We start from the raw sequence: 21177 nt of genomic DNA, 5'->3' as shown, positions 1-21177 counted from the left end.
TATGCAATAATCTAGCAGAATATGAGAGAATAATATTTTTCTGTTATTTCTTCAGACAGCACTTGGGAAACTTTTAATTTTCAGCCTGTTCAGTTCCATGAATCTTTAGCACTGCAAAGCCTAATGGGCCAATTCAGGCTTGCACTGAAGAGCCAGCCCTGCAGATCAAAGGGCAGATAGCTTACAAGCTCTGCAGCATAAGATGATTGTTTGGCTGCCAGTCTAATTTACTGAGGCTGAAATTGCTTTGTAGGGGAATGCACGGGAAAATATAGAACATTTGTTTATGTCAGGCTGCATGATGCAATTTGCTAGAGTTATCAAATTAAGCAAAATGTAAAAGTTCAGGCCAGGGAGTAACAAGAAGTTACTGTCTGGTATCACTCAAGTTAAAAATCGGTGCCCTCATTTAGGTACTGCAGGCTACAAGCTGCCCTTCTGGCTTCCAATCAATCAGTCTCTTAAACTGGAGTCTCTTTGTATTTTCACACTGGGGTCTTTGGTATTACTAAAGCATTCCACTGTCAAAAAGCAGAGTTACCCTTGGCAACAAGTTTTTTGGAGTTTTTACTTCCTTATCAGTTTGCCCTGAAACAGAACATGAAGATTAACTGGCAGCTGCTGGTGTGTTCTCATACAGGCCTTTCTTTAATTGAAAAGAGGCTCCCTCTTCTAAGGAGATAAGCAATGGAAAACTTTAGTGCTGATACAAAAATATGCCTAATGTAACATGCCTTCTCAGCTAATGCTAAATAATTAAGTTTTTTTATGGTTATATGGTTGGCCTGTTTCACTAGTCACATCGTAAGCTTAGTGCCAAAAAAATTACACAGAGCTGTGCTTGAGAAAAGATCATTTTTCCTAAAGGCAAACTGAAAAAAAAATATTATTTTGCAATTTTTGCTTTTATCACAATCTCTTCTCTCCCCTGACCTTTTTGGTTGGGGTATATCTCCCCTGATTCATTCATCTGAGAGTTATTTATCTAATACAGGCTGGTGGTCTGGGTTCTCTCATCCATCAGTGGAGAGAGAAATTGAACCATACATGGGATGCTTGAGCTCATACATTTCTGACAACTCCTTTGGGATGATACAAACAGCTAGTTTTGCCACTGTGAAGTCAATTAAGCAGCTGGCTCAGACCCATAGATAAGTCAAGTTAGATGAGAGGAAGCCCATCTCTATGGCTGAAAATTTACTGTCTTTAATATGTTGCCTGAGTATCTATGAGTTGTACTGAAGAGATACTGAATTTTGACCACACAGCATCCCCAGCATGGGATTTCTTCCCCATTTCAGCAGAGCTAAACCTTCTCACTTCATTCTCATAAGCAGGTTCAAATAATGCACATGGAAGGATTGCTTTATACAAGAACCAAACTTCTAAGAGCTTACAAAATGCAGCTGCTATCCTCCTTTCCAATGCCAAATGCCCTCTAAAACTGGATGTCCTATTTAAAAAGTTCTCTTACAGAATTAGAAGTATTTTATGTTCTTGGGCACAGCCACATCACAGCATTTCTGCTGGTATTTTTCTGTCTATACTAGTTTTGAAACAACCTCTAAAGTCTAGAACTAAGGAAAAATGAGTAGTTCTTAGAGAAAAGACACGCAGATACAGCTAAGTGATCCTACTACACAGTTTTGGGGTTTATTTTACATAAAATGTTTTTTCTACTCTTGGAGTAAAATTCAATATTTGACATGTTTTTGACTAGGGAATTATTACTAATGAAGCCTGGGGAAATACTTTTCTTGAGGAAAACACAGTGTATTTAAAAGAAATTAAGAAAACATAGAGGGAAAATTTACAGCGTTGGAACTAGCACAGGCATGCTATACACTGAAGCCGAAAAGCTTCACACAAATAGATTATGGCATGTCTGGCATGTAGGATATACATACCAGGCTTTCAGCAGTATATACTGTAAATTTGCAGTTTACACACAGCATTAAGCAATTTGTTGGGTTGAGAGGGAGATCACAGGTCCAGGAAATTCACAGAAAATCTAGAGACAGTAGAAGAAACACTGTATCTTAAGGTTTTTTAATTGAAGCAAGAAAAACAGTCAAGCACATAGGAGACCTGAGGTAAATGTGAAGACAGAGTAATGAATCCTTAGCAGATGCAGTTATTTGAATAAGCAATACAGTTATATTCAAGTGACAGAAGACATGGAGTATAGAAACCTAAACTAAAGATAGTAATAAAAAAGAGCTGCATCTGTAGAACCACAAGTAGAAAAAGTAGTTAAGAACAAGCTTTGAATATAAAGCAAGAGCTGTATTTTTCTGAAACACTGGGAAGTATTTCTCATAAATGTATAACACATTTTCACTTTCTTGCTGCTGGTAAACATCTGCATGATGCCCGCTCATAGTGAGGAAAAATTAAATTCAGCAAATAGGCAGAAAAAAACTAACTATCAGCAAGTAGACTTACAATTTCTCAAAATAGAGAGACATATGTCAGCACAGACATATCCACACACAGTGACAATCATGAAAGTCAGACTTTTCAACAGCACAAAAATGAGAGGATTTCAAAAAGCTGGTCTGCTGCCCCTGAATGATTTTTTTTTTAATTGAATGAGCAAAAAGGAAGAGACAAGCCAGATAATTTGCAAAGGCAAGGATGCTGCAGAGACCTGTTTTCAGGGTGTGCTCCCCGGGATGATCACCTCTGTCTCTGTCAGCCCTGCTCCCAGCCCTGGTGCAGTGGTGTCTCTGCCTATGTGGGCTCTCCACACCCAGGGACCTGCCCTCAGCATGGCTTTAGCAGGGAGACAGCAACATTTTCATGCAGAGATAGGAGCGTGGACATGCCTGTGTGTCTGTTCTACCAGTGGATCGCACTCTCCCTCCTTCTGAGAGGTCCTGCTGGAGTGGAAGTCCTTCCTGAGGTGCAGTTGGTGAAACCAGAGAACTTTCTTTAGGAATGTGATTAAAAGGCATATTCGGGATCAGTCAGAATAATGACATTTACATACAGAAAACTGCAAAAATCCTAGCAAGACATAGTCTTAAACTCATTGCCAGAAATTCTGGGCTAGAAAGTGGAATGCTTTTTTCTAAGAAACCTACTTCTGAGAAAGCTCCTGGCTAACTTCTGTATGTGAGAAAAGTGAAAATCCCCCGGGTAGTGAGCCTGAGGCACATACCGGAGCCTGAAGCTCAGAGCAGCAGAACAGGCCAATGCACACTTAGCTGCAGGAGGAGTTTGCAGACGGGCAGCTCTGTGCTCTCCCACGTGAAGAGCAGCCAAGGTCCACCACTCTGGGACCACTGTGGGGCTATCCTGCAAATAGCTGATTTGAATGCCTGCTATTACCTCCAAGCAATCCCTTTCATTTGTTCTGAATATATTATTTTCGAAATTTACCTATTACACTCATAATTGGTTCTGCTAGCAGAAAATGCACTGGGGGGAAAATCTGTACAAGTTTAACAAATTTTCACGGAGCCATGATTCAACCAGGTAGGCAGCTTAAAGCTGAGGAGTGATATAAACCATTAGAGCCACAAAACCATCTCAGTGCCTGGTTTTGGTTGTGATCTGGGTCACTATTGTCACTATTATGCCTAGCTATTGAGAAATTGTCTTATTCTGTTGTATGTCTTAGCAGGCATGTTATTATGAGTTGTTGCTCCAGAAGTTCCTGGAGGCATTAGAAACAGAAGGCATTGCAGGAACGTGTAGGAAGACACAATCTCTTCCCTGAGGAAAATGTTGCAAGAAATATGAAACAAAAGAATATTTAACAGAGAAGTCCTAAACCTGGTTAGGTGTCCCCTTATTGCAGTGAAGATCTTTTCTCCATTGGTAAATGCAGCAAAAGGAGAAATTACTTATCCATGCCCTTATTCTACCCATGAGATGAACACAAGCTTACAGTCTTATCTCTTGCACAGTTTACATGCTGTGTAGAGCAGCTTGATCAATGAAAATATGCTGTTTCCCATAACCTGTGATTCCTGGAAAGTAACATGAATATTGTGTAAAGAGATAGAAAAGACCTAAGGTCTTACATAATCTATCTTCAACTAATACTGAGATCTCTTGTGCTAGTTATTATTTCTTCATCTTGTGCTAACAGAAGAAACTAAAACTATGGCAGGTGAATCCTAAGACCCAAGTGTTATCAGTTATCCAGCTGTTGCACCATTAAATTGTATTTACAAAATATATTTGTAAATACCTTAAATATATTCTGGCTTAAAACTTAGTATTTTTAAAATAATGCATCTTCAATAGAAATTAAAAAACCCTTTTAAATTCAGAACTTGAATTCAGAATCTGGTATTTGTTAACCAGAGACAATTAAAAGTCTTGGCCTCTACCTTAAATGCCAGGTCTAACTTTTTCAGTTTCCCTCATTAAAACATCATGCTTTCCTGATGAAACTGATATTTTAAAAAGTACTTTATTATGAAGTGCTCAGAGCAATTTTCAAGAAGGAATGAAAGACAGAGAACAGTGGAACAGTAAGAAAAAAAAATCCAATTGTGGCTGTAGCACCTACTTGAGACCCCAGATCGGCAGCAGATTTACACATCTGCACAGCTAAGCACACACTGATGATAGCCCACAGTGTCCAGCAAGTGCCAAACTGCGCAGTTCAGTCCTCCACAAAATCACACAGGAGCAAGAAATGGCCAAAGCCAGCTCACATGTACACTACTGAAGTAGACTAAATTATGCCACAGACAAATTTGCACCATGTCTACACCTTTTTTTTTCCTGTCTGTAAAAATGAGATGTGTAGGTTTGTGTGAAAACTGTGCTGCAGAAGGAATCCAGAATCAACATCTATGTAAGTATTTAACTAACACAGACAGTTTGATCAGGCCAAAGAGTTCATCCGCCCTCCCCTTTGTGAAATTCAATCTTTGTTTGCACAGCTAATATCTTCCCCAGTAGCCATAAGCCCCATCCTTTGTGCATCAGTAGGCTTTAGGAAATGTTTAATCAGTTTGCAAGAGCACATAGATACAATTCCGCAACAACCCTCTATGTGGCATCTAAAAAAGTCATTTATAGGAAAATATAAATTTTGCCCCTGAAAAGAAAGGCTAAGGAAGTGTTCCTACTTAAATCTACTCTCTTTCTGTATTCATTTTTTTCTCTCTAAATATTTTTTAAGCAATATGAAATTTTCTTGCTCTTCTGAAGATGGAAAATCACTGAGAATTGTACTCTAATTTTTAACTTTATAAAAAAATATTCTGATTTGAAAATGCAACTTCTAAAATTTTAGTATTCTTTATATATTATTGTAAAAATTAAGAATATAAAACTATTCTGAAAAATCAGTTACTGTATTTCTGAGCTAAAATCTTGTTTTAGCTTCAACCAACCACAATTTTTTTGAAGACTGAGCAACTGTATGTGCAGTCATGCAAAGCATTTAGAAAATAAATTCAGAAATTATAAATAATGAATAATTCTAGGGAATTTTTAGCAGAACAGCAAGTATCTACAACTTCCACCAAATTTAACATGGAAAGCTTGATTCTGATACTACCATTTTGAAGCTCTCTCACTTGAAAGCAGAAAACTGGGGATCTTGACATACATACTGTAATACAAGCAAATTCTCCGTTTCATACAGATCTGTGAAAATAGCTGTCATAAATTTCAAATGTGATTAAAGATCAAGTACCCGAAGGCAGAAATTTGGGCCTTGCAATTGTTCATTCTGATTAAGTGCAGAAACCCACAATATTTTAGAGTAATTATAGGTATTTATCATACAGACACTGGAGAGCACGTTAAATTTCTCTGAATTAATTTCAAGTTTCAGTCTTACTGAATGCACTGAAGAAATATGACTGACAATTGTAACAAAAGAGAAGAAACAGAATTCTACACTTAATGCTTTTTTGGGTTCAGAGAAAGATACAAATGAGGGCCAGAACTCTCTCTATCATATCTAATATGCTATCTTCAGCATATTAGAAAAATAAGAATTTGTTGTTTTATGAGGTCTTCAGTATATTGCTTTCAGGAAGAAATGAGAGAACCATCTTTCCCTCAGCACTCTTAAGCTTTCAATTCCAAACTGAAAGAAAAGTTAGAAAATGTGTTATAGGAAAACATGTTTGTGCATGTGGGTTTTCAAGTCGCCTAGGATCCTGCTTGTATGAATGTTTACTCACGTATTTTCATTATTTTTTAAATAAGCTGTAATGTTCATCTCTTTTTTAAATACTCTTTGGCTTTTACACTGCTGAAAATACTGATGTGTGTTCGTAGCTGATGAAACCTGGCTTCACAGTGGCCATCACAAGAAAGGTGATTGGAATCAAATAAGGACCTGGCCCTTCATTTGAACAAACATCACCATTTAATTATTTTTTTATTTAAAATAAACATCTGTTAAAAGAAATTCATTAAATTCCTATATAAAAGTAGAAGCTTGATGTGCTTTTAGACAATTTTACTTAGTCCTTGCCAGAAATACTTACAGACAGAAATAATTTTCAACCTCCTTTTCTTAAGGGAGACAGGATGAAGGAGAAGAGAAAAAAACTGAAAGAAAGGGGGTATGTCACTGTGCATACAGGTTGTCAGGGCACACCTGAGCCAGGTCCTGGGCACACATAAACACACACTTGATACATGTTTGTGAAGACAGACAAGAGGTCTTGTTTTCCCTCCAGTAAGCAGTGGAAAAAACTTCAAAATGCAATAACTGATTTGAAATGTAATTATTATCTAAGTTCTTCTAAATTTGCTAAGTCTGAATCACTCACCTTTGTCACATGATGCTTTTCATGCTGTACGGGAATCTTAAACATTTGGCACCAATATGTTGTGTCCTTGTCTGGTACAGGCACCTGTCTTAATAAAAAGGGCAAGAACACAGTATTATCATAGAATTACAGAATGGTTTGGGTTGGAAGGGACCTTAGAGATTGTCCAGTTCCAATCCCTTGCCTTGGGCAGGGACATATTCCACTAGACCAGGTTGCTCAAAGCCCCATCCAACCAGACCTTGAAAACTTCCAGGGATGAGGCACCCACAGCTTCTCTGGGCAGCATGTTCCGATGCCTCAACCTCACAGTGAAGAATTTCATCCTCATATTTAATCTATACACAAAAGTCACACTACCTGTTGTGTAAGCCCAAGGCTTTGGTTACCACCTTATTCCCGTCTCCACAGAAACCCAAAACACGGAGTAACTTACGTCTTTGTTTGTCAGGTCAAAGTATGGCAAAGAGGCAGATAAGACTTCCTCTCTCTCAGGGTTCAGCAAACGCAGGCTCTTTGTACCACGATTAGATCCATGGTAATTTTGACCTGCTTCTCCCAAGTCTTTGTGGTGGTAGGCCCATATTACCCGCACTGTGCTCTCCTGAAAAAACAAAGCAAAATGTCCACAAGGGATATGAGCAACACCTTCCTCACACAGCTCACAGGATTCCTACAATAGCTATGGTATAAGTGTATTTAAACAATGACAGTGTATTCCAGAGGAGCAGTCATCTACTTACATAATTTGGCCTTTGAAATAAATAATGTTTTATACTCAAAGGGTTAATTGGAAATACACAGAAATTAAATCGTTCTCTGGTAGATTCCTTCCCTAATGTTGTGAATTGAAATCATATCTTCAAAGGGCAGAACAGACTCATAAAAAGTAACCAACTAAATTCATTAGAAACATTTTTCTACAGATGTAATTTATTTGATCAGCAACCAGAATGCTTCCCCCCCAAAAATTTCCCAGGCTTAGGCCTGTGAAGATGTGAATAGCTTCAGTGAAACGCTGTCCTTAGATACTATGGAAAATTATCATTCAATTACAGAACAGATTTACATCTTAAAAATCAATCTACAGCCACTGCACAGATCACTTCTCTGTAAACCATTCTCAGATTGCAATAATGACCCATGAGACAAAGTGCTATAATAAATCCTGAAGTGTCCCAAAATGCTAAATTATACTGAGAATTTGGAGCAGGTGTGCAAAGCAGAGGTTCATTGACTGCCTGGAAAACCGGTGGTTTACACAGCTGTGGTTGGCTTCCTGCATTTTCAGCCCCTCATGTTGCTCTTATTGCATATATTGTAAAAACACAGATAATGAATATAGTGTTTTACTCCTATAGTAACGCTTCCAAAAGAAGTAGTAAACAAGCCAAAGCATAGAAAGCCTTGCAAATCTCTCCAACCTATCTGTCACTTCCAATACAGAAGTCATCAGCTTCATTTAATTTAAAATTATGCTTAGGAAATAGCACAGCACTCCCTAGGGCAACAGAAGAATTTACCATTAAAATTATTTTACCATGGAAGGTTTTACCATAAAATCTTTTAACTTTTAATTTTGAATAAAGAAATAAAACAAACAGATTCTTTAAATGTATCTTCTTCAATTTTTTTAGAAAATCTGTTTCTAACATCAACTACTAAGATCAAGTTAGTGCAGAATCTTAAAAGTATTTCTCAATTTGGCCTCTCTTGAATGATTGTGACAGTGGCATATAGGACTTGATGGCCCAGAAGTATCTGTTTCAATTCTGTGTACACTTGTTAGAAATTACAGAACATAATGTATTAAAGTAGAAGGACAAAGAAAGCTGAAATTTAAACATAATAGTTTAATAAAGCTATCACAATTATTTTACCCAGTTAATTTCAGCAAAAGGATATTTTGGAAAGTGATTTTCTCTAATTGTCTCCTTGTACTAAAAAGCGGTTTTAATTACCAGCTTAATTACCACATATACATTTATCCTGTATCGATTACTTCATCTGTCTACGTATAATCAGAGACTATTACCGTTATGCTCTTGTCATTTGTGTCACAAGTGTGCAGCTCTCTGCTAAAACCCAATATTGTATGTGTACTGTTTTCCATGGCATATTCCAGATGGTAATCCTGTTGAGGGTCCTTTTTTAGTACTCTGTTTTCATCTGTAAAATAATCCTGTTACAAAAGAAAGGTGACCCATTATTAAAATCTAATATTAAAAATGAAACTCTATGTCCACTACTGAAGCCCTTTAACACACGTAAAATTTTGTAGTATCAGTTTTGAACCAAATGATAAATTTGAGGCGGCACTGAACTATTTTTTATCTCCAAGAAAGCAACTGTCCATGATAAAGAGCTTAAAGAATGCCTTAAGTAACTTTAGCAACACACTGCCTGTATGTAACTGCAGAAAAAAAGCTGGACCCAGCAACCAAGAAACCTTATTTATCATAACTGGGATGCCATGAACTCCAGAAGAAATTATAGAGAGAACGAAATTCACTTAATATTTGCATCAATAATACTGTTGCTCCCTTACTCCCACAACTTTTCCTACGTTTTTTTCTTTCCCACAAGAAACAAATCTCTTGAATGAGCATTGACTGGAACCAGAAAGCCTACAGCTTAACTAGCACGAAAAGCACTCATTTCATACAAAAGCTGCTGGGATTAGGTTAAGGTTTTGGAAGAGGCAAGGGAGCTGTTTGTAAGAGAGATGCTCCCTATCCAGGGTTCTGCAGAGGCCCGCACAAAGGAGTATCTCGGCAGCAATGTCGGGTCATTAACCTCCTCACCCCGGATTCCTGCAGCCCCCTGCAGCTGGGACGTGTCCCGCCCTCTCCTCCCACCCGGCCACCTGGGAAGGGCCTCAGATGCACCTCCTCTGGTCACCCTCCTCTGAGTTTTAGGCTGTTTCTGCCTGGTTTGGGATGGGCAGGGGTCCTTTAACTAACCAATGGATTTCTCATACTGAGTAGGCTATGGGGAGACACCATTCATTGTGTGGTGTCCTTTGCAAAATAATGCAGCACTGGCTGGTCCCAGCAGGCACTTATTTTTTGGAGTTGTTTGGACCTCTGTTCACTTTTGGAGAGATTTCCAGCTTTCCGCTTTTGTTAAGGCTGAGGTAACCAATCTGAAAAACTGTAAAATGTTATGCCCAAGTATTTTGATACCAGTAAGAAATAACTGAAACTTCATTAATTCACTAAAGGGTCATTTAAAAGCTGTAATCTTAAACTTAATTCCACCCTAGAAACCTGTGTGTGGACAAGACACCAGAGAGTTCTTCTTTTCCTATCACCACATCTTATAAATACAAATGATTAAGTATTTACATGAGAGAATAGGCACAATGGAAAAATAATCACTAAAAAGAGCAAAAAGGGGGCCTGGGACCTGAAAGAAAGTGAACTGATGAGTTGTATTTGTTTAGAGAAATAACTTTGGATTTGCTGTTTTCCAGGCAGAAATAATAGACTTGTTTTGGGATGGTTCTTTGAAGATGGGTACTTTATGGGATCAAAACGCTTCACTTTAGCCCTGCATTAGAACTTGGAAAGAGGCAGTGTATTGTCCATACATAATACCCTTCCTGCTCTGAAAACACTCTTCTGTGGAATCCCTGCTTCCATCTCTAAGTTAGTAAGGGTTCGTCTGGATGAGAAATGTAACCTTCTGAACATCAGTTTTTATTGAAGTGTGGTATCTTTGCTAACATCCTACCTTACATTGAAGGAAGACATTCTTAGTAAAAGCGCCCACACATTGAAATATTGTGGAATACCAATTCAAGAGCAGCTTTTACTCATGTGAACAGACTGAAAATCTCTGCCTGCAACCAGTGTGAAGGGAAGCTGAGAAATGTGAAGAAAAGCTAGTTGTGCAACTTCAAATGCTTTGTGGTGAACTTCACCATTTCATCACAAGTGTAGAGGACACAGCTCTAACCAGAAAAAATCCTCCTGTGATATACTCCTGATTTCCATGAGCCTGAGGCAAGAATGCAAAAACAATGCAAAGAAGTTCTGTAATGAAGGTATAAGCTCAGATATGCCTTGATAACGTGGCTGTCAGTGTAATTATCTCACTTGCCCAGATGACAGTCAGTCAGGTCACAGCTCTGGCTCACCACGAGGGGCTCATTTTGTGGCTGCTGGCAAATGCCTTGGGGATGGTGACCCCAAAGCCCAGGCCCCCAGAGAGGACCAGGCTGCTCCCCGTGGGATGAGAGCTGTGTTGGGCACTCACATTGCTGCCTGCTCAGGCACTGGCTGCCCACCCCTGCTGTCAAAAATGAACAGAACCTCGCTGATGTCAACGATTGCACCTGAAATTATTTTGTGGCTAGATGTGGCTATTACTATTTTCAGTTCCTTTGCTGAAAATTTTCCAGATGTTCATAATAAAAATAAAATCAAATCATGTAACAACAAAAAAAAATGCCTGAACAACTCAAAATTTGATTGCTCAACCTCTCACACAAAAATGGTTTGTTTCCCAGTTTTAAAACAAAATAATGCCACATTGTCCAGGAACCATATAAATCTGTTCATCGAGAATATTTTCAGTTAAACTATGCAGACTTTGCTCAATTTACTCATCAGAGCTTAAAAGCCTTTAAGACGTGTTTGTGTACAAAACAGAATGAACAAAAGGTTTCAAAAATGATGACGCAGCCACAATCTGTGATGTCACATCTTTTTCAACTGCAATTTGGAAAAATCTGCAACCTGGAAAAGTAAAAAAATGTTAGTTTTAGATAGATCTATGTAGATATATGCCTGTACCTTTATATATATCCTATGCTTCCTTTCAGAGTAGAAAACTAAAATTAAAGTCCTGCTGCCGAAAGTCCTGGTGCAAATGCAATCAAAACCACCACATTTGGACTGCCTACACTCCACTTAAGCTCTTTCGCCTAGTCAGAGGAGAAAGATGGATACTTCTGAAGGCCTTTGAAAAGTGGCAGTACAGAGGATGGATCTACCAGGGGCCAGAGAGGGTAAGCTGGGCATTTGAGCTTCAGCTAAACTAAGGAAATGTAAATTTAATTTGAAACTCTCTCAGGCCCACACTACTGTAACGCAGAACTCAACCAAATTCACAAGTTTCACTTACTTAATTCTGTAAAGAAAGGAGTGGGATGCTTTAATCCACAGCATTACAGTGCTTTGATATCTACCACAGATAGTTCTAAAATGGGCTTCGTACTAGAACAGTTTATTCTTCCCAACAGGCAGGAAAAGGCTCTAACATGGTATAATCTTTTTTTTTACACAGATCTGGTTTTGCTACCCCACACAGTTAGCTAGAAAACCTGTGTCTTTTGTAGGGTAGATTATACTGATACAGGTCCCCTGAATTTCATGGAGTTCCAACAGAGATCTACAATAATTGTCAAGTCCTTTAAACTGGATTTCTGAAATGCTCGCATGTGTGTGGATAAATCCACAACAGCAATTTATGCAGTGATTCAGTTCTTGCATCCAGATTTTTCAGTTTCTTATACAGACAAAAATATATATATTATATGTTTAATGAAGAGAAAGTTTTCAAACTACACATCAGCTTTACAGAAGTACAAGAATTAGTGAAAGAGAAGGGTGAAGTGACTATTTTTCTAGTATGAATATCTCTGGTTATTTAAAGACTAAGTGTTTAAAAAACATTTCAGAAATGTTATTGGTCATTCTACATGATAACAAAGATGTCTATTTCAGGATTTGCTTATGTAAATTGTTTACATGTGAAACATTTAAATTTTCTGCACTCCCTTTGATAATGTTGCATAAAATGGCATATTGTATTCTGAACTAAGTTGTGCAATCCATCAAATAATTAAGTATCTCCTTCCTCATATTACCTAAAAGTTGAAACAACATATGGAAAATGAAAAATCTTCCTGACATTGCAAGATAGTTTATGCTCCTTTCCAGATGTGAAGCAGATCGTGTTATCCTATTTTTCAGACACCATTAGCTTCTCTCCTTCTTAAAAAAAATATTTTGTGGTTTATATGGTTTCTGATTTCTGCTCCACAAACAGGAGAGTAATTTCTTAGGGATGTGAAAAGACGCTGGTTTCTCCTTCGAGAATGCAAGCACAGCTGCAGAGGGAAGCCTGACCCCAAAAGCCCTACCAGCTGTCATCACAGACTGAAACAGGTGTTTATGGGACTCCCTCCCCAGATCTTTACAATGTACAAGATTGTTTTGTTTATGATATCCATTTCCAGTCCTAAATTATATATATCACCTTTCAACCTCAAGGAGCATAACATAATTCTCAGACTGTGGCCCCATGCAGCAATCGCCTTGTGCGCTTGGCTTGTGAGAAACTCAGCCACCCCAAATTATATGTGCTGCCCTTCTCTAACTGGGCCATCACTGCTGTTTCAGCAGCAGACTAATACTTAAAAGTGAAAAAGGGACAAGCCAGGAAACGAAAATGACAGAAAAACAAGCTGTGTTTCAACTTGTCCTCACTGATACTCTGTAGCCAACCCATGGAGTTTCAAGCATCCCTGAATTACCAAGCTGATGCCAATGACCAGGACCAAAAACAAGCTTTGCAGAAAGGATCATGAAGCTGTAACAAAGATGAAAGTTGGCGCAGGAGAGGATCTATCTTAGTATAAATAGGGTGGATAAACTGCTATGGTAAGGAAAAGAACTGAACGAAACATTTGTTTGAAATAAGCACCGAGTTAAGACTTTCTAGATTTCCAAAAAAATAACTGTGGTTAACATTTCTCTTTTTTTATTGTTGCATTCAATTTAAATGGAATCCTTTTGCTCAAGGTTCCAGTACACACTAGATGTTACCACCTAAAAGAAGCTGGTTTTACACTGTATTTGGCAAGAACCAAACAGAGCACGAGTTTACAAATAAGCAAACCAAACTGTTTTGCAACCTCAAATAAATTTCAGCTTGAGTTTCAGGCGAAGATCTTACTATGCTCTTATGCTGGGGAAAAGCAGAGCCCACCCACAGCAACCTAACACAAAGCAGGAGCCTGAAAGCATCGATGCACAGTATCGATGAAGAATGCTCTCAAGAACACCTTGAGAGCATTCCAGTTGACTGAACCAACCTTGAGATTAGCTGCAAATGGAAAAATAACTGTACAAAGGGTACAGCAACAGCAATCAAGTAGTTGCAATAAGTTCCTAAAGTAACTGGGATCAGTAAGTGCACATCTTCTGTCCCATGAGCTGTCTGTTTGTAATTAATTTACTGGTTTGAGGGAGGGAAGGGGGAGGGTATGGTGTGTTGGGTTTTTTTCAGGGTTTTTTATTGTTTGCTTCTGATTGCTGGGGTGGGTGGCATTTTGGGTTTTTTTGGGGGGGGTTTGATTTGTTTTGTTTTGCTTTTTTGCCCAAACAGCAGATTAGCATGAAGTGTTTCAGTCCTTGTTAGGAAGCCTGGATCTCACTCACGCAGGCAGTTCTGAGAAGCTCTACAATTAAACTGGCTGACATATGTGAGTGAGTGTGGATTATTTACTTCAGGTGCACTACCAGCTCTGACAAGGACAGAAAATTTCTATCTCTGATAAATAGCTGTGGATGTGTCTATACTTGAATGCAGACATACACATGTACACAAAGATGCACATTTCCATTTGTGTATTTACAGAAACAGATCATGCCTGTGTATGTGTGTGTACATGTTCACGCATTTTCTTTAGAAAAAGAAGGCTTGTATTCTTTATACATGAAACAAAATTATTTAATTAGGAATATGCCTTTTCTCATTCAGACTGGGTCACTTGAATACACTTCAGTGTATTTCTTACATCTAGTTAAACACTGCCTGGGGGGGCTTCCCAGTACCCTACAGCTGGCAATGACATCACTTTGTTTCTGTGACATTCCTGAGGCATAAAACATATCACTTTGTCTGCACACAAATGAAAACACTGAAGTGTGGAGACCTGTCTAACTTAGCACAAGAAGGTGTAAGAGGCACTGGTGGCTAGAGGTTGAAATAGGACATCACATACTGGCACGGATAATTTGACATTGCAGTGGAGTCCCAAGGGCCTATACGAGTCTTTACATCGAGAATAAATGTTAATTTAAGAGTTTATATTCCAGTTATATCAGAAGATAGGATTTTTAGATTAAAGGCTGTCCTAACACAAAGAGACTAGATAAAACACGTAGCAAAGTGTTTTAAGGGAAAGAAAATCAGTAAGGAGGAGATATTGCATGATACAATCTTACAACTGCACTTTATCACAAGAAACATTCCTTACACAGGAGCCACATTTATCCAGTACAAGTTTTCTGGGTTTAATTACTTTAATTACTTCAATTATGAGGAAGATTAAAAACACTTAGGGGATTTTCAAGCACAACTATTAGTGATACTTGTTCCCAAAATTCCTGGATCTGCTTTAGAAAATCTCCCTTCTTCCCTCTCCTGCTTCTGTGATACTTGTTTATGTTGGGAATTAAATCATTCCCCCTTTTTAAGCCTTTGCTTGACTCAAGGTGGCTACAATTCCATATTTCTGGGGAGATGTGAGAAAAATTCATTTTCTTGGCGCTTCCAAAATCCAAAGGAGAAGAAAAAATATGACAAAGAAAAAGAGCAAAAAAGAAATACAATTCCAACCAAACTCTTGAAAACAGTCCCCCCAAGGCCTGCAAATTACAAGAGCTTCAGAATTCTTCTCATCTTTTGTTCACAAACTGTTGCTTCCTTGTCCTAACTATTGTACCTCTGAAAGGGAACTACAAAGCACCCAGCCAGTGGAGATGTACACTGGAGTGTCTCTTTATGCCCCACACTGAAGCCAAGAGGGAGACATTAGTCATCTGGAGATTTTGCCCCAATGCCCAAAGGCATGAAATACCTCCAACAAAACACTGACTGAGATATGTCAGTGTGGCACTTGCTTTGCATCTCTCTCGGTGCCTTTCAAGTTGTTTTCTAAACACTTCTTTTGTTGCTGTTGGCATGAGTGCACTTAAAAGCAGCGTATCGTGAAGTACTGAAAATGCTCACTGTTTTCTGTCCTTTAAAATCTCTTCCAAGTACTTCCCTGTGAGCAATTAAGCTAACTCTATGGGATACATTTGATAACAGATATTCTTTAGTTTGGGTGACAGTTAACAAGCAAGGCTCTAATGAATAATAAAGTACTTTTTAGTGACACACAGTCCCTATTCACCCTGAGTAGGGTCTATTTTTGTGCAAGTTCAACAGAAGATTCTAACAATGCAACCCTCTTGTATAACTTGCACAAAATAGGCATTCATCAAGGAGGATTACTCTCCCCAAAATGGGGCTCTCAGCAGCTACGTGCTGTGGGTGGGGATGCACAATTCCAGACAGGGGTGGAGACCAAGGAAAAGGCATGGGTCTAGCAAGAAAATGCATGCTGTGTCAATTCATAAGCACAAAAGAGATGAATTAGGGAAAAAAGAAAAAAAAAAGAAAAAAAAAAAGAAAGGAGAAAAAAAAACAAAACAAAAAACTAGATGCAAGATCTAGGGCTGCGCCAAGATCTTGTATGAAGAGTAAGACATGCTGCAAATGAGCATGGCAATATTTCAAGGTAACATTTTGCTAAGTATGAACTCTCCTAAGTCCAGCTCTTCCCTAGAGAGACGAAAGCAGCTTCCAGCTTTCCAGTACCAACCCCCATTGGTATCTTCTTGTTCTCAAACATGCTCACACAAATGCCACATAATCTGCTGCTCTGACACCACAGGCTCTCAGTAATGTGTGAGAATAGTTTGTTCACTGATCTCCTTTTTCTCCTTCTGCTCAATGGAGGTGCCTCCCTCATGACAAAACATGAAAGTTATGCATGTATGTATCCACATATCCATGCTACGTCCTCTACATCCTCCCAAAATATGTTTAGGTTCCCATTTCAAATATCAAATTTCTGAAATGTTAGGACAGTAAATGTATAATTCTCTGATCATTCCAAGGCTCTTCAAAAAACTACTCTGGTACACCATGAAGGTTTGTTCTTCTCTCATGCCATTGTAACACTTTTAATCTTGATATATTTAGACAAAACTAAGCTGCAGACTTCCAAATTGTTTTAGCCTTTCCTTACGTCAGACACCCTTTCAGATTAAATACAACTCAAACATGGAAAAGCAAACCAAAATGAGCAGCTCATTCCACCCAAATCTGGGATACACCTGAGAACTGAGAAAGCAAAATCCAGCCCTAGCTATCCAGGACTTTGAGTCACCAGGTTTTTTCAAGAAAAACACTGCCTGCTGATGGTGGGAATAGCATTTATTTGCTCTGAGTGGACGAGGAATAAATGCCAGAGGGAACATTTTCTTCTCTGAATACTGCCTGGCAGTTTTCCTCTACCTCAATATATGGATCTTCCACAGACTGAGAAGTATGTGCTTTTACCCTCACTGGCAGCTGTAGTCTAACTACATTTATACATTTATTCCCAGAAGAGAACTCTTACCTCTGAGAACATTTTCTATTTTTAAAAAAGGAGAGAGAATTTGGGGGAGGGGGGAAAGGCAAAATTGACCCAAGGGACTAGAAATTTCAATGCCCACTTGAAAGGCTATAAAGGTGTTTCAGAACATCTGAACGTCAGGCCACTAACAAGCATCTCAAAACTTTCAAAGAACCCAAAAAATGACCCCTCTAAGAGTTTAGACCACGATGCACACTTTCCAACGGATGGTCATGGAATAAAAACATATTTCTAAAACCAAAAAGAAAAGTAAGTTCATTCATTATAGGGTGTACATATTTCATGGAGTGCAGCTAGGCATAAAACCACATACTTTCAAGGTTGCTATCTATGAAAAAAATCTTTTTCAGTAGTAAATAATCTAAATTATGATGATATACTCTTAACACAGAATGTATTTTTAAAATATTAACTGTATTTGTTTGTCCAGTAAAGGGAAGAATTGGATATTATTGAAACAGCATCTCAGAACAAGTTGTTCATTTTATAGCAATCTTTGCTGCCTGACCAGAAAAAGCCTTTGGACAAATTTTGTTTATCATCTTTGTTTCTGGCCTTTCCTTGTTGGTGCAAGTACAGAAATATTTTAACTGAGCAACTTTTAAAAAACCTCAGTTCAGTTTAGAAAGAAACCATGCTACCTAGAACTGAAGAAGGAATGGGGATGGAGCAAGACTAGAGTGGCAAGCAAGCATAGCAGAAGTATTTTTTATGTATCTTACCTATCAAAGGTGCAACAAAATAACTCATAGCTCTTAGCATTACAGTTTATGTGCTAAATTAGTGCTTCAGGAAAAATACCACAAGGTTTGTATCAGCAGGAATTTGCAACAGTCTTTTTCTATTTGTAACAGAATGTTGGTGGATAAAACCTGCGGAAGAATGCAGTTTGCATGGGGCCATTTTTAAGGATGCTGAAAACCTGTGAAGGGTGCTGAAAAGAGCCACAAAAGTTCTCTGAATGCTAGGGAAAATGTCCTGTGATGCTAAAGAGCTCAATCTATTTATTTAATGAAAAAGAAAATTGAGGAGTGACTTGATTGCCTCGATTGCAGCATATAAATAACCTTATGGAGGCGGTAGGCAGGGGGAGTAGAGTTTTTAATATAGTAGAGAAAATACTTAGCTGAAACCTAAACCAAGACAAACTAATCCTGGCAATCAGGAACAGCAGAGACTTGTCATTACCACAAACTGTCAAGGAAAGTGATGGATCCTCCACCACTGGGTATGTTTAAACTAGGTTTGGATGTCTTTCTAAAAGCCTTGCTTTAGCCTAACAGGATCTATGAACTAACCAGGCAAAAAGTTTAGGTTTCTTTTAATGGTTAATAGATGTCTTCTGAATTGCAAAGCCTTACAGAAAGCCTTTCATTCTGTGAGTGAAGAGCTCACTTCTCAATGAGCAGACTAGGGGGGTTTTTTTACTATTATTATTCTTTTATTTAGGCTTCAAGAGGAATTATCTTCATTTTGAAATATGGAGAAACCAATATTCTGAAAATCACTGGTCTGAACTTAGAGAAGACAAATATTTGCCTAAACTTCATACAGGAAACTAATAGGGAAATAGAAAAAGTAGAAGGAAAAAAATATACTAAAAGGTCTATTCTTCTGGAAAAGTTTTGATTTTATAAAACCTTGATAACTAGTAGGGAGATCATATTATGCATTTAGTTTCCTTACCATGAATTTTTAATGAAAATCCATATGCTTAAGAAAAACCTCTTAAAATTTAAGCAGCAGCTTCAAAGATCAACTAGCTCTAACATAATGAAGGAAAGACAGACAACTTCTCCTAGACCATACTCTAACAACCACTCTTAAATTGCATTTCTAAGTTATCATTCAAGCAACTGGGGGCGACACCATATCATTCCAGGCCTGATTCCCCTTTCAGTCATCTGTGGGACAAGCTGACCCTGCTCCCCCGAACCCAGAGCAACTCCTCCTGGCTGGATCTCAAGTTAATGAGAGGGGACCAAAGGTGTGGGTCCCCTCCCCTCTCATGGCTCCTACCCCACCAGTCACCAGTGCCTCTTGGAGGGGATGACTCACTGGGAGCCCCAGCAAGGTCTCTGTTCCACACTCCTGTTCCCAGATGTAGCCCTGACTATATCTAGACTACTACAGAAAATTAAGCCATTAGAGTTGGGCCCCTCTGAGGTTGCTTTACCAGACCAAGGACATGTACCAGGAGTCCCAGTGGTTACTCTGGAAGTCCTTTCCAACACCTGGGTCAGAACACCTCCAGGTGAGGAGAGGAGGAACACCAAGAACAGGAGCAGCACCGGTTGTGCCCCATCAGAAGGGGACGTCAGCAGGCTTGGAAGCTGGTGGGATGCTGCCCTCATGCCAGTGGGATTAGAAAGAGGAAGTTGGCACCAGGGCGGCCAAGCTCCGCCAGATGTTGGCAGGGTGAGGGGAAAGGTACCGCATCTCCCTGGGACAGACTCTCCCCTCCCACCCCTCTCCTCCGAGGGTCTAGGCTCAGCGGGCAGGCAGGAGAGAGTGCCCGAAGGAGAGAGAAAAGGGCTGCTGCACTTTCTGGATAAAGAGGAAAGAAACCTGACACCTTTGACGAAATCCTTGTAAAAGTTTAGAGGGAAGGTTGGCAGGGAGCGGATCGAAAAGGAGTATCTCCTCCAGGGGAAAGGAACGCAGAACGATAGGGAAAACCCAAAGGGTGGAAGGAAGAAGTGAAGAGGTACAGGGATGCAGGGCAAGAAGGCTGCAAAAGAAACGCGGGGCAGGGAGAGAGGGGCGTCCCGAGAGAGAGACAGCAGGGGGAAGGTGGGCGGACGAAAGAGGCGCCGGCAGGCGGTCGAGGAGAAGGAGCAGGGCCTTACCTGCAGGTAGGGCTGGCCCCTCTCCACGCCCCCCACCACGATGTCGGCTGAGGCCATGCCGCCGCTGGCCGAGAGCCCGAAGCCCACGTAGCCGCGGGTGCGCACCTCCAGGCGGAGGGCGAGGGCGCTGCCGCGGCGGCCCCAGCGCAGGCGGTAGGCGCCCGCGCCGTCCAGCACCGCGCTGTGCGGGTAGCTCCGCAGCGCCGGCCCGGCCCCGGCAGCGGCCCCGGCCCCGGCACAGGCACACAGCAGCCCGCCCAGCACCAGCGCCCAGGGGCGCAGCCGCCGCATCCTCTCGCCGCGCACCAGCGGCCGCCTCTGCGTCTCGGCGTGTGCCCGGGCGCGGTGTGCGTGTGCTGGGGGTGTGCTTGTGTGCCTGTGTGTGTCTGTGTGTGTCGGGAAGGGGGGCCGGGTGCCCCGGTCACCCCGCCCCCGCTGCGGGCGGCACCGCGCCGGCCGGCCCCGTCGGGGCAGCGCGCCCTCGGCAGCGCTTTGTTCGCTCCCGCCCCGGCCCGGCGCTGGCGGCCGCCCCCTGCTCCCCCGCGCCGCCCGTCGGGGCCGGGCCGGACCCCGCCGCGCCGGGAGCACCTGCCGTGCGCTCGCCGCGGGGGCTTCTCGCCGAGATGCTCAGAGTTGGCGTTGGCGAGCCAGAATCCTCCTCCTGACCGGGGAAGCGGAGGGAAGGCGGTGGACGGGGGACCTCCCCGGCCCTCCGGCAGCTCTAACTCCGGTGGAAAAATTCCACGGGAGGAAGCCCGGAGGCAAACGAGCGCTTCCCCACTCTCAGCCGCCTCCTCACTTAGTGCGAGCGCACGATGCGGCGGCGGACGGATGGAGCTAAGCAGGAGATCCCCCGTCGGGAGAGTCCTTTTTGCGTTATAAGTGGAAAACGAGGACCCCCCGAGTAGTTTGCACTGAGGCGGCTACAAAAGCACGTCTCAAAACCCCACTCGCGTCCCTTGACACCCCCGCAGCCTTCCCCGGCGGCACGGCCCCTCGGCCAGCCCCGGCCGTGCGGTCCCCGGCACTCCCGCAGCAGAAGCTGCCTTCCCTTCCCCTGCGCACAGCACCACCGCCATTGCGG

At 40.9% G+C, this 21177-nt stretch overlaps 1 protein-coding gene across 2 annotated transcripts in view; it reads right to left on the bottom strand.

Moving 5' to 3' along the window:
- Window positions 1–20883, bottom strand: part of MOXD1 (monooxygenase DBH like 1) — a 49994-nt gene extending 29111 nt beyond the window's left edge. Inside the window, exons 1-4 of one of the 2 annotated variants that reach the window (XM_039569631.1) lie at window positions 20682–20883; window positions 8794–8940; window positions 7195–7362; window positions 6759–6842 (exon numbers count right to left, since the gene is read on the bottom strand). In XM_039569631.1, the coding sequence (XP_039425565.1) occupies window positions 6759–6842; window positions 7195–7362; window positions 8794–8871 (330 nt within the window). In that variant the 5' untranslated portion in view covers window positions 8872–8940; window positions 20682–20883. Of the gene's footprint in view, window positions 1–6758; window positions 6843–7194; window positions 7363–8793; window positions 8941–20093; window positions 20505–20681 lie in introns of those variants that run through there. The other variant, XM_039569630.1, reaches the window with a different exon arrangement.
- Between the last annotated feature and the right edge of the window lie 294 nt (window positions 20884–21177).

The sequence above is a fragment of the Corvus cornix genome, chromosome 3 (assembly GCF_000738735.6).
Source record: "Corvus cornix cornix isolate S_Up_H32 chromosome 3, ASM73873v5, whole genome shotgun sequence".
Lineage (NCBI taxonomy): Eukaryota > Metazoa > Chordata > Aves > Passeriformes > Corvidae > Corvus > Corvus cornix.
Note: the sequence above shows the minus strand (reverse complement) of the source record. Positions and strands in the feature narration are given on the sequence as shown.